This window comes from Terrapene carolina, unplaced genomic scaffold (genome assembly GCF_002925995.2).
Source record: "Terrapene carolina triunguis isolate 2854851 unplaced genomic scaffold, T_m_triunguis-2.0 Scaffold132, whole genome shotgun sequence".
In the NCBI taxonomy this organism is placed as follows: domain Eukaryota; kingdom Metazoa; phylum Chordata; order Testudines; family Emydidae; genus Terrapene; species Terrapene triunguis.
In genome coordinates, this window is record NW_020664483.1 from 3,234,183 (window position 1) to 3,246,368 (window position 12,186).

Here is a 12,186-nt window from a genome sequence, read left to right on the forward strand (position 1 = left end):
TAAATAGAAAATAAAAAGCCTAGTTTTAAGACTAACGAATAACATATTGTGGACTATCAGGGAGCTAAGTATTTTAAAACTTTTTACAAAATTTAAGTGGCCATACCTTTCATATCTCTGGGGCGGCTGTTGAAACAGAGGTGTGGGACCTCGCCATGATTCTTGGGGCCGTAGATCTGTATAATAAAACAAAAAAGTCAAACAATATGCAAAAACCAGTTCCATACATCACTTATTGTTAAATATGTGTTAAAAACAAATTTTTACAAGTTTCAGAGAACTAACGAAAAACCCCAAATTGGACTTGCTGCCAAATACTTTTGGGCCAAATTTTTACTCTACGCTGGTGTAATTGTAAATTAATTCCACTGACTTCAGTGGAATAACTGACTTGAAACCGGTGAAAGAGCAAAATTTCTCCATTTGTATCTTCTTAATATACACAATGGAAAGCTAAATTTCAGGTAATCAAGAGGAAAAAATTATAATGACTGGGACCAATACACTGGTTAATGTTTTAAACCTCTGAATGTATACATTTTCTGGAATTTTTACAACAAAAGAAATCATACGACTCCTACCACAACTTTTGAAAAGCCTCTTTCAGACAACGTTTAGCGTTACCACCAAATACGTTCACCAATATGCCAGTATGTGTGATTTTTGTAATTGGGGAGGGAAAGCAAATTGATAATGAATTGCAATATTTTTATAAGCATCAACCAATAATTCTGTCCTCTTTATTAGGCTGAATTATTCACCATACAATCTGAAAGCTGATAGGGTGGAGACATGATTTAAGAATACTGTATTTTCAACTTTGTCTGGCCATCAGAATATTATGATTTACTATGGGTCCTTTTGAATAGTTATTATACAGACAGAAAAAAATTGGTAAAATCTGGCTCAGGACACATGGCATTGCAGCAGTAAGAAATGGTAATGAAAGGGACCACCCACTTTTCAATTGTTTTCTTGTAGTCAAGCTCTAACTCTGTACAAAGATGTACCAGCAACAACTTTGCTTTAATAAGACATGCAATTAAATGGCTGCTGTTCTTCTAAATAAATTGACCAGTAAACAGGATGAAAGAAACATCTAATCAATAGCTCCCTGGTCAGTTCACAACACTTAAATTGTGTATCAGTCAAAAGCTTCAGTTTCAGTGACATCTTTGATTATCTTCAATGGTGTTTAAGTGTGACCTAATTATAACAGCTGGTTCCAGAAGTTGTCTAATGGATATGCTGTGATAGGATAGTAATACCCTGTTAAATTGTCAATATTCAAGGACACCGAAGCTTAGCAATAATTTGATAGCACTCTACATTTACTTTTTCAATTGAGCTTTTAAGAAAAGCATGGATAGAGGGAAATCTGAGCCTCTCTTCTAGGAACTCAGACTGGATTGCTTGTGCATTTTAATGGTCTGACCTGAACAGAAACCTTTTATGGTAGCACTTGAGAGAACTCTGTGTAGTGCGGGCAGGTCCTACTGAAGATAACAGCTTTGCTGGTGGAAATAAATTCTGATCTCCAACAGTTCTGCTCTTCCTGCCTTGGGCCTCCTTTGATCAGAATGAGTCATGCTCACATAGGCCAGATTACAAAGTTACTTGTAGTGGGAACAATATACCCATTAGAGACTAGACTGGGATTCCCCAAACTCATTTCACTTGTAACTAATTGCTAATTTGACGATAATGCATTATATATAAAAATAATGTTTTAGGGTGGTCACAGAGTGGCTGGGGAATTTATGGGATCAAATTAGGAAAAGAAAAAATTAGACTAATGAGAAAGTTTAAACAGTGAGGTCTATTATAGAGGATAGGACACTTTAAGAGAAGTAGATTCATCATTCAAATTAGGATAGTACCAAAGCGCTTGAGTATGTATCGTAGGGAACAGTACTGATTACACTGGCCATTTCAATCTTCCATGATCCATAGTTTCAAACCTTTCATTTTAAACAACTCCATTTGAAAAGAGATGCAAAATGAAAGATCTGCATTTCAGGATTAAATATTTAACCCAAAAGGTATGCCCATAATTCTTTTAATTAGACTGTCCACTTGGTGTCTCATAGTCCTGGCAAATGGCCCCACTTTTCTATTCATAGCTGTCAAGAAAACTGTCCCCATTCCTGGGCTTGGACTCTACCATGGTGATCCAGCCATACAAGACCTCTAGGCTAGATTCCTTAGTTCTCAGTACCTAAATAATACGGTCACCGGGTTCCTAAACTGACAGCTGTTCCATATGCTCAGAAACATCACCCCAGCACTCTAATCTCTTTAACTGGCTCCCTATTGAACGCCTGGTCAAATTCATGGTTTGGGGCCCTGTTTTAAGGGCTCCCCAGGAGACTCTTCCCCAAATTACTTCAGGGACCACCTCACGATGTGCTAACATGACCTAGGCACAACAGATGCATGCCGCTGAAATAGAACTAAGAGCTTCACAAGTCAGAGTTGTGTTCAGGAGACAGATCTTTCAGCAACTGACCCCCAAACCTGGAAGTCTCTGCTGGAGGAGGATGGGATGAAAAACTCCCTTTGATCTAGCTGTCCCACAGCCACCCCGCAAAAAGAACCAACTAGTGAACAAAAATTAAGTCCAGTCCCTGCTGACTATAGGGAAGAGGTTTTTTTTTTTTTTTTTTTTTTATGTGTACGCTTTATAATGTTGGGAGCCACTCAGATACAGCTGTAATGGGTCCAGTAAAAGAACTCAGACAGACCGACCAGATTCTTGTGTCACTGCTGATGGACAGCAGCAGCAGTATGGGAGTCTAGGGGGTGGGGAAAAAAGGAGGCGAGTCAAACTGCCCTTTCCTGTCTAGTACACAGATGGAGAGTGGGGTGGAAGGGAAGGAGAAGGGAGGGACACTTCACACTTCCAGCAGCATGGAGAAGGGGTGCTCCCTCTTTTCTTTGCAGCCAGAAAGTAGGGGAGCACTCCAAGCAGCCAGGAGGCCATGCAGATGAAAGAAGCTGCCTTTGTTCCTGGCAGTTCAGGGCTACACATTTAATCCAAACACTCACTTATAAAACCCCCATGTCCTCTGCTCCTCCGTAAAGTCCAAGGAAAGCCCTCCAGTGAGAGGAGGTTAGTCCCCACCAGGTGTAGGGTGCATCTTTCATATTGACCCCCGAATCACAAGCGCCTGGTGTATGTGTGTTTCAAGCTCTGTAACCCTCCCCTCCAAGGGAAAAGTTAGAACATAGCCCCCTTCAGGAAGTAGCTCTGATCACATCTCCTTGTACAGCACTGAGGAACACACAGATTAAGTATTCACAAGCAGGAATATCTTAATAATGAAGTAGAGTTTAAAACAAACTTATTACCATTCTTTGCATGGTTCTGACAGAAGATCACTTTAAGAAGGAAAAAAAAAGCCTGAAAGTGAATTGCACTTCAAAAAGGTACAAGCAGGAGAGGAAAAAATGACAGTTAATATTTTCTTTGGTCTTTACAAATTAGGCATTTCCTAGAGCTATAAGGCCATATAAACTGCCTTCTCCAGCAACTCCTCAAGTAACAATTTATCTAATCAGTGTAGCAATCAAAGACAAGATTTCATGTTTACTGATTGCACTAATCAAAATCACTTTTCAAATGCAGCTAATTGACAAGTTTACTGACTGAGATGAAAGTCATAAATCACATACTCTGGATTGCAGAAACCAAATATGCCATTCACACAGTACCACCAGACTGCACTTGACTCCCCCAAGTTATCAGCACAGACAATTATTCATCAACTGAAAATTGGCACATCAAAGTCAAATCAGAGAACAACGGTAAGAAACACCCACAGCAGGCTCTTGAAAAAGAGGTGGTGGTTTGATTGACCACATTGCCCTTCTAGAGTCCCATTTTACCTCATCATATATAAAATACAGATCTCCTAAAATAAAATTCCGCTTCTTCAACCCGCAGTTTTAACTGCATTATCTCTACTTTTTCCAATACATTTTAAACTATACAAAAATTGAGAGAGAGTTTTCCGGGAGCTTTTTAGTCAGATTACTATCTTGACATACAACTATTCCCACTCATCAAGGCCTATCTTCTGGCCTCATCTGTGGTTGTTTTATAGTAATACAGAAAGAAGATGATTAAATCTGATTTTGATATAATCTGTGTGTGTCTCATTTAGAAAATCTTTTCCATTTGGCAGTGTAGGACTGCCTAGCTGAAGACTTCTGACTTTCCAACATCATCTCCAAGAACTCCTGACAGAAAATGATTTTGTCCTCGGGCTTATTTGAAACACCAGTGGAAGAGCCTTTGGATTTCGGTGAGGCATGTGTCCTTGAGTTGAGAGAGAGAGAGAGAGAGAGAGGTATAAGAAAGCTGCCACAGCTAGATCCAGAAGCCCATAGTACCCAAAAACCCTGTTTAGCCAGAATTACAGATAGCAGTAGGATTAAAGCTCAATCCTTTTTTTATTGCCTTGGGAACCATTCGTATTGCAGGGAACACATATGGAATGTTTGCTCCAGTTCAGTAAGAAGGCTACTGTCTACTGAAGGAAGACACAAACGCTAGCTAAATTGCTCTCAGCCTGAATATGTGTATGACTAGAGCTCCACAGAAGCCCATCAACTGTGTGTCTTCTCTTGGCTTATCCTTACGCCTTGTAAGTCTTTGGCAAACCAGACTGTACACTCTACAGCATCTGCTCCCTCACTAACCAATCACTGAAGTATTGGAAGAGGTGGATACTAAGCCTCAAGTGAACTGCCACCAAATTTAGAGCAGTTAGGAAATAACTTGAGTGTAGCAGGAAGGTCAAACTAGATTTTCAAGGCTTGAGCTAAAGATATCTCCTGGAAGGTCTCAGTATCATCAACAGAAGAGAAGGGGATAGGGAACACAGAAACTAGTGAAGAGTAAGGAAACTTCTCAGTCTTCTGTCCCTCCTCTTCCTCCAATTCAGATTTTATCTCCTTAAATGGAGATAGTATCAAGAGCTGGCTGTCTCTCAACTCCGTTCAGGATACTTAGGAAATGGCAAACACAATGGCAACACAATTTTTACCTTCCTTGCTTTTTGAAAGATGCCTTTAAGAGGACTGAAGATGGCAACGGATGCCACATGTTAAAGGAAAGCTGAACTGCCCATAAGATTGTTGACTTGACATCCCTTTTCCCTACATGGGTGGGAAAGTCCAGGGGCACAAGAATCAATCTTCATGCAACAGAAGAGTAGGGAAACCGGCACTAGGGAAGTAATAATGACAGAAAAGGAAAATCTAACATTAGGAATAGACTGGATTTTAGATTTGCAGGACCACACCAAAAGAAGGGGAGACTTCAACAGCATCAAAAAAAAGCTGAACTATTATCCTTGGAGACAGATGCTCAAATGAGAATACGAAATGTTCTTGTCTTGGCAAGTGTTGGATCTGAGAACCAACCAAATCCAAGGACCCATTCAAGGAACGATCTTCTTTTATTGACTCTTCCAATTGGTAGAATGGGGCTCCTTTGGGAAAACACAGGGGAAACCCCAAGATCGTTCCTGAGGCAAACAGATGGTCTAGAATTCCACACTGATCAGTGGATTCAAGCCTCCTCAATTTGAAGGAATGATGGTATTTGTATCTGGAGTATCTTCTATACAACGAGATGCACTCAGATGCTATGGTGATGCAAGCCACAAGTACCTAAATGAATAGATCAGCTCCATGTATCTAAGGCTCAGAGGATTGTTTTGAGAGTTCTCCCTCAAAGTGCCAAGACATGAACTTTAAAAATGCAGAAATCAGTACCAGACACTCATGGTACTCCAAATGGGTTATTCAATCTCAACATTTGTTTCCTTTGCTCCCTTCAGATGAACACAAAGATTTGAAGTCTAAGTATTTCCTATGACCAAGGCAAAAGATAGTTATGCTTTTCATTCTGATTATCACATTCTTCTCTCCACACCATTACACATTCTCTTCTATTTCTGATTACTATAAACACTTAAAAAAAAAATCAAAGTTAGTAGTTAGGGCTGGTGTCCTTGGCCTCTGTTTGCCAGAAGCTGGGAATGGACAACAAGGGATGGATCATTTGATGATTACCTGTTCTGTTCATTCCCTCTGAACCCCTGGGCATTGGCCACTGTCGGAAGACAGGATACTGGGCTAGATGGACCTTTGGTCTGACCCAGTCTGGCTGTTCTTATTCTTAGTAGCCACAGCCACTCCACATTGGTTAGAGCAGCGGGGAAGGCTGCATGTGCGATTTGATACCTCATAAATTTAAAGGTTTGATCCTGTAGTCCTTAAGTAAACCTCATCTACATTGGGACCGGACAATACGTTTAATTTAAAATGGCTACCATTATTTTATCTCAACTGTTCACTTCCACTTCCTGGGACTTCTGTTATTACTGAAATATAATAAAGTTTGACACTCTCCCATTCTGCAATTAATTTGATCTCTCTCTCTCTCTCATGCATGCGTGCAAGCTGGCTAAAAGTACCGCACATTTATAACATTATTTTCCCATTAGCTTTTTGCCCTCTCTTGTCTGCTTGTCCCAACTCTTCAAAACTAGCTTGGTCACTCATCTTTTTTCCAAAATGGGTTTTCCCCAGAATTCAATAGAGAAATGAAAGTCATCATTTTAGTACCTTTTCAGGCAGTTCACCTAACTTTCCTCCTGCCTCTCTGTGGCCCAGTTCTCTCCATATATCTGCTACCATTATTGCCCACTGTAAACAGATTGAGCATGTAGCAGTGTCTGACAATGGGAGAAAGGAAGGTAGAAAGCTTAAGAGTTTCAACATATGAAAGATTACCCATTTTAGGGTAAAAAAAGCCTACTTTAAATGATAACTGGGTCTGAACACAGGAAAGAAAGTCTTACTCCCCACGCTCAGTCTCTTCTCTTGCTGTTCTGTTCTGTTGTCCAGGATACAAAATCCCCATCTGACATGTTTTCTGCTGGTGTTTCAGAGATCAGGATTCTGGCAAAGCCTGTAGGTTTCACTGTTGTCCATGAGAGGTTATCCACTCAAGTCTAAACACTCTACATGTTTAGAGCCCACCAAGTTTCCCCCCCCCAATCCTGTTTCTAACACTGGGATGTGTGCTGACAGTCAACAACACAATCCTGCTTGAAGAAGTACAAATGCAGTTTTACAGAAAAGATCTTAGAACATTTTACGACACTATCACCATGCAGAATAGCATCAAAGCGGTGCAACAAAGAGAGCAACACAAGATCAATCATTTGGAAGTGAAAACACCCAAAGTGACTTAGGCCTTTAAAACAGATGAATACTGAGCAATTGTGGGCACATCAAACACATTGGCATGTCAGGTTAATGAAGGGTTTGTAGGAGGAGACTAAACTCATTTCAAATCATGACTATTAATATTTAACCAGGTGTAAGGTGAGTCAGTGAAGTTTATCTATTATGCCACATAGCTCAGACACTTTTTTCCAATCATACAGTGAATAACCAATGATTAAAGTAAAGAGGACTTTTTAAAGATGACCATTTGGAAGTTTTTCAATATTTTCTAGGATTGTAAGTGTCCCTATTCCCTTTAATAGGATTTTGACTACAGTAGAACCCCATTTACCTGAGCCTCCATTTTCCGTCTCTCTGCATTAACTGAACCACCAGCGGGCACACACAGGAATACGGAAAATTGATGCTTTAGCCCCGGCCCCCACCACCCAGGGCTGACGCATATAACTTAGCTTCGCAGGGGCCTCTGTGGTGTGAGGCCCCAGGCAATTGCAATAGAAAGGTTGAGAAACACTGTTGTAGACAGTCCCTATAATGTTCAGGGTTAGAGTGTAAAAATGATCAGTACCTGTACAACTTGTTAAAAACTCTCATTGGTTTTCTTGTTAACAAATGAACAAAACATTATTTGCAAGAACTAAGGGTTTGTATATTGTGTTAAGCAGGTAAGTAGATGAGAAAGGGGGTAATGTTTTAATGCTTTTCCAAGATGGGTCAGCTAGTTTAAAAGCAACTCCGCATCGTAAAATAACAGAGAAAACTCTTTGCCCATTCTCCTGATAAGCTGAATTTTTTATTATCCAGTCTGGCCCTGGTCCCAATTAGATCGGACAAACAGGGTTCCACTGTATTTGGTGCTACTCTGAGCAGAGTTTTCCAATCGAGACAGTTCAATCAACATCAGTGTAACTCTTATGTTAAACATCTTTGATGCAAACTGTCAGGCCAGGGCTACACTAGCGGGGTGGTTTGAACTAAGATACGCAACTATTCGCGTAGCTGAAGTCGAAGTATCTTAGTTCGACTTACCTGGCCGTCCTCACGGCGGCGAGTTGACTGCCACAGCTCCCCCATTGACGCCACTTACTCCTCCTGCGGAGGTGGAGTACGGGCGTCGATTCGCGGATCGATTTATCGCGTCCAGACAAGACGCGATAAATCAATTCCCCGTTACATCGAACTCTACCCGCTGATGTGGCGGGTAGTATAGACCTACCCTCAGTGTTGACATTCGAATGGCTACCTCAAAAAGTGCTGATGCTTATGTAGTGCTAAAGAGAGGCACAAAGGAAAAACATGTTTTTTCCTTCCCCGTTGAGTACAAGGAGATGGTCAAGTTTCTTAATCCTCCTGTGCAGGACAGAACAGTTTAAATATTGAGATTTGCAACATCTCAACTTAGTTTACATCAACACAAGTAGTTCAAGCCATTTCTTTCACACTTATTTTAAAAGTGAAATGGGCTCAAAATTCAGAACCCCTTGAGTAATGAGGGTCTTAAATAACTGACAGATCTTTGAACAGGAATAAAGTTTCAAATTCCCACAATACAACAGTTTAAACCCTTTCTTTCTGCCTCATACAGAGAAAAGTTTTCAAAGCACTAACACACAGTGCAGAGGTAACAATTTAAGGAGACTAAAAAAGTGAAATCTGTTCAATATTCTAGTTCTTGGCAAAGACAAAGCAAGCAACTAATTTTTTAAAGGTTGTATCTGATGGTAGTTGCCTTGAGACATGTCTTATGGTCTTTTTGGACTGAAGCCACGCTTTACAGTGATAGACTCAAAGCGCTCAATCTATTTAGCTTAACAAAGAAAAGGTTAAGGAGTGACTGGATCAGAGTCTGTAAGTGCCTACATGGGGAACAAATATTTGATAATTGTCTCTTCAATCTAGCAGACAAAGGTACAACAAGATACAATGGTTGGAAATTGAAGCTAGACAAATTCAGATTGGAAATAGGGCATGAATTTTTAACAGTTAAGGTAAATAACCATTGGAACAATTTACAAAGCATTGTGGTGGATTCTCCATCACTGGCAATAAAATCAAGTTTGGACATTCTTCTAAAAGATATGCTCTAGTTCAAAGATAAATTGTTTCGGGGAAGTTCTATGTCCTGTGTTATATCGGAAGTCAGACTACATGATCACAGTAGCCTTGGAATCTATGGTAACTCTACATGCACAAATGCACCTGCTCCAATACTAGAGTACAGTATTAATATTGCAGAGGTTGGCCAGTGGACCCCCCCAACTGTGCTTAGTAGCACAGATGCTTGTGTCACTATCTCCAGCCCCTCCTAGTTAAATCTCTTGGAGGGACAATTTTAGATGATGCTGATGCTAGATTTTAGTAGTTGCACTTCTACTTTCTGACAAAGCAGGTTCGTTCATAGATTGAGAAGAGAGTTTTCTTTTAAATTAAATTGATTACTTTTCTGTTTTATATTGGCAGGAAACTAGTTTTCTATTTTGTTGTTTTCTGCCAATATAATAGAAACACCATGAAGTGAATTTTTAAAAATGCTTTCCTCAGCAGTGATTTAACAGGCTGGCTCCCAATGTAAGCATACAACTGAGCTAACATCCAACATCAGCACCTGTAACATTGGGGGTTAGGGAGGGAGGGAGGAGGGGAAGAGAGAGAATGACAAAAAAGGCATCTGTCTGCACCATAATCAGACTGGGCACTGGCCCATGCTGTAATGCACATTTACAGCAGTTGTCACTTTTTGTTTTATAAAATGGTTCCCTTCTCCAAAGCAGGACAGTGGGGAATCTATATCAGAACCCATGAAGAAGCAGAAACATAATTCACTTTACTCAAGTCTTGTAACTCCTAACCATTCTAACTAAGTGCCTTTCCTATAGTCAGCAACCTATCAAGAAAAAGAACCCATGAACGTGCTCTTAAACCAAATAGCCCTTTAATCTTATTATGAAGAATACTATGTAGTTGTAGCAAAATAAAAGTCAGACAATTCAATTTTAAAATTCATTAAATTTGATAATGCAGGAGGGAAAAAAAAATAATAAAAAAAAAACTTACTTGACAACAATTTAGGAATCTGTGGTTGGCCACCTAGAAGTGGTCTGTATTGGTTTCCCTGATAAGCCCCAAGTGGTGCTGCATTACTGTAGACTCCACTTCCTGACTGTCCTCTTTCCCTTGACATTGCATGGCTGTAATGTAAAAGAAATGGAAAGTAGTATAAAAGTTATTTTCTCAATGTCATCTTACTAGAACAGCTGCTACCAAGTCAAATACTACAGCTTCCCCAGTGTACTGATGGAGATGCTCATGAACAGTGCAGTAATTCACCACCTGTAAGGGTCCCATGCACATCATGAATGAAGCTCACATTTTATGACCGAGTTGGTTACTGTGAAAATGCTCTTATACCACAGCTTGCCAAAGAAAAGTAAGGGTTTTTTTTTGGGGGGGGGGGGGGGAAGAGGAGGAGGAGAAGAGGGGTTTGCACAAACAGTGTAAAAGTTTAGGTAACTATCATACATATTCTGTAGAAAAATGAAAATGCAGATACATTTAAGAGCTGTTTCATTGTTTCTGTGTAGAAGTACCTTCACTAAGATTTTGAATTTTTAATTAATGTTTTAATAAGACATGTTCTCAACATCGTTATCATTTTGTGACTGCAAAGCATGGCAAGAGGGAAGGGGATTCATGTGCACTTGCAGTGAAACAATTTTATTTCCCAGGGTGTGAATGGGAGGAAGAGTGTTGCTTGCAACTTGTCATTCCTCATCTTTCTTCCAGGCCACAATTCAATGGACAGAGTCTCCCACTTTCCTAGCTTTCTACAAGCGCCGTCTCTCTCCCTTCCCCAAGCCTCTTATCTATCTCTAGTGCCTTTGTCTTCCTCCTTGAGAGAGAGGTTGAAGCCCAGCTGTCCAAACGGCTGGGACAGTCTGAACTGGTTGTTTGGTAATGTTAATGTTAACCTCCTTTAAAGCATTTTCTGTATTTCTACACTGATAATACTCAATAGTGGCTTGTTAGCTCTACTCATTCTCCCCAATGAGCTGATTCAATTATACATGCCTGCCTGTGCATCTCAGCTTAGAAAAATACAAACCTAACCATTAGTTTCTGATGTATAATTTCAGATCAATCCCTTTGCTTGCAGCATTACTATGCAGGATTCCTAAATACTCAGAAAAATCATTTGGAATTTTGGATCACCAGTTAAACTTGGTGAACAGACTTCCATCTTTGTTCAAAGTACTACCAAAATCAAATTGATTATGGCAGACCACATGAACTTTGAACAAACGTCATTTAAGAAAACAAAAACATGGAAGACATCCCAGTTCTAGTTACACAATCTTAACTATTACTTCTGTGTAATATTCTCTTTGTAATCTCCAGTACTTCAAAGGAGTACTGAAGAAGCAAAAGTTGAAGGAACACAGCAGGAAAGCCAATTAGAAATACTTTACAGAAAAAATATCAAACGGAAGAATGTAAGCCTACTATAAAATTCAAGTATTTAAGAACATTTTGAAAATGTAACTCTCATCAGCACTGATTTTTCAATATATAATTGTTTAAGTGACCTACATATAAATACCAACTTTAAACCATAGACGTATATTCCTTTATTATTAAAAAAGGGAAGATAGACGGCATCTCAGCAAAGCAGTTAAGCACTGCTACTTTCACTAAGTGTTTTCACTGCTACTCACCCTAAAGTTCTGAATGCCGACTGGTCCAAATGAACTGGCCTTCTGTCTCGATTAAAACCAAGCTGGGGCCTCCAAGGCCTGCCATTATTGTTGGTTTTTTCCCAGTCACCTGGCTTCAGAACTGGTGCAGGTTTTCTGAATATTAAAAATAAGAGAGAACAATCGTTTGTTTCTCTATGCATCATTATAAAAATGAAGGAAAAAGATG

The 12,186-nt window shown here is 39.8% G+C and overlaps 1 protein-coding gene across 1 annotated transcript in view; it reads right to left on the bottom strand.

Annotated features, from left to right (window-relative positions):
- The window catches only part of XRN2 (5'-3' exoribonuclease 2), a 91,897-nt gene that overhangs the window by 13,138 nt on the left and 66,573 nt on the right, over window positions 1-12,186 (bottom strand). Inside the window, exons 26-28 of the mRNA XM_024219970.3 lie at window positions 11,979-12,113; window positions 10,321-10,454; window positions 107-176 (exon numbers count right to left, since the gene is read on the bottom strand). Of these exons, the coding sequence (XP_024075738.2) occupies window positions 107-176; window positions 10,321-10,454; window positions 11,979-12,113 (339 nt within the window). The remainder of the gene's footprint in view (window positions 1-106; window positions 177-10,320; window positions 10,455-11,978; window positions 12,114-12,186) is intronic.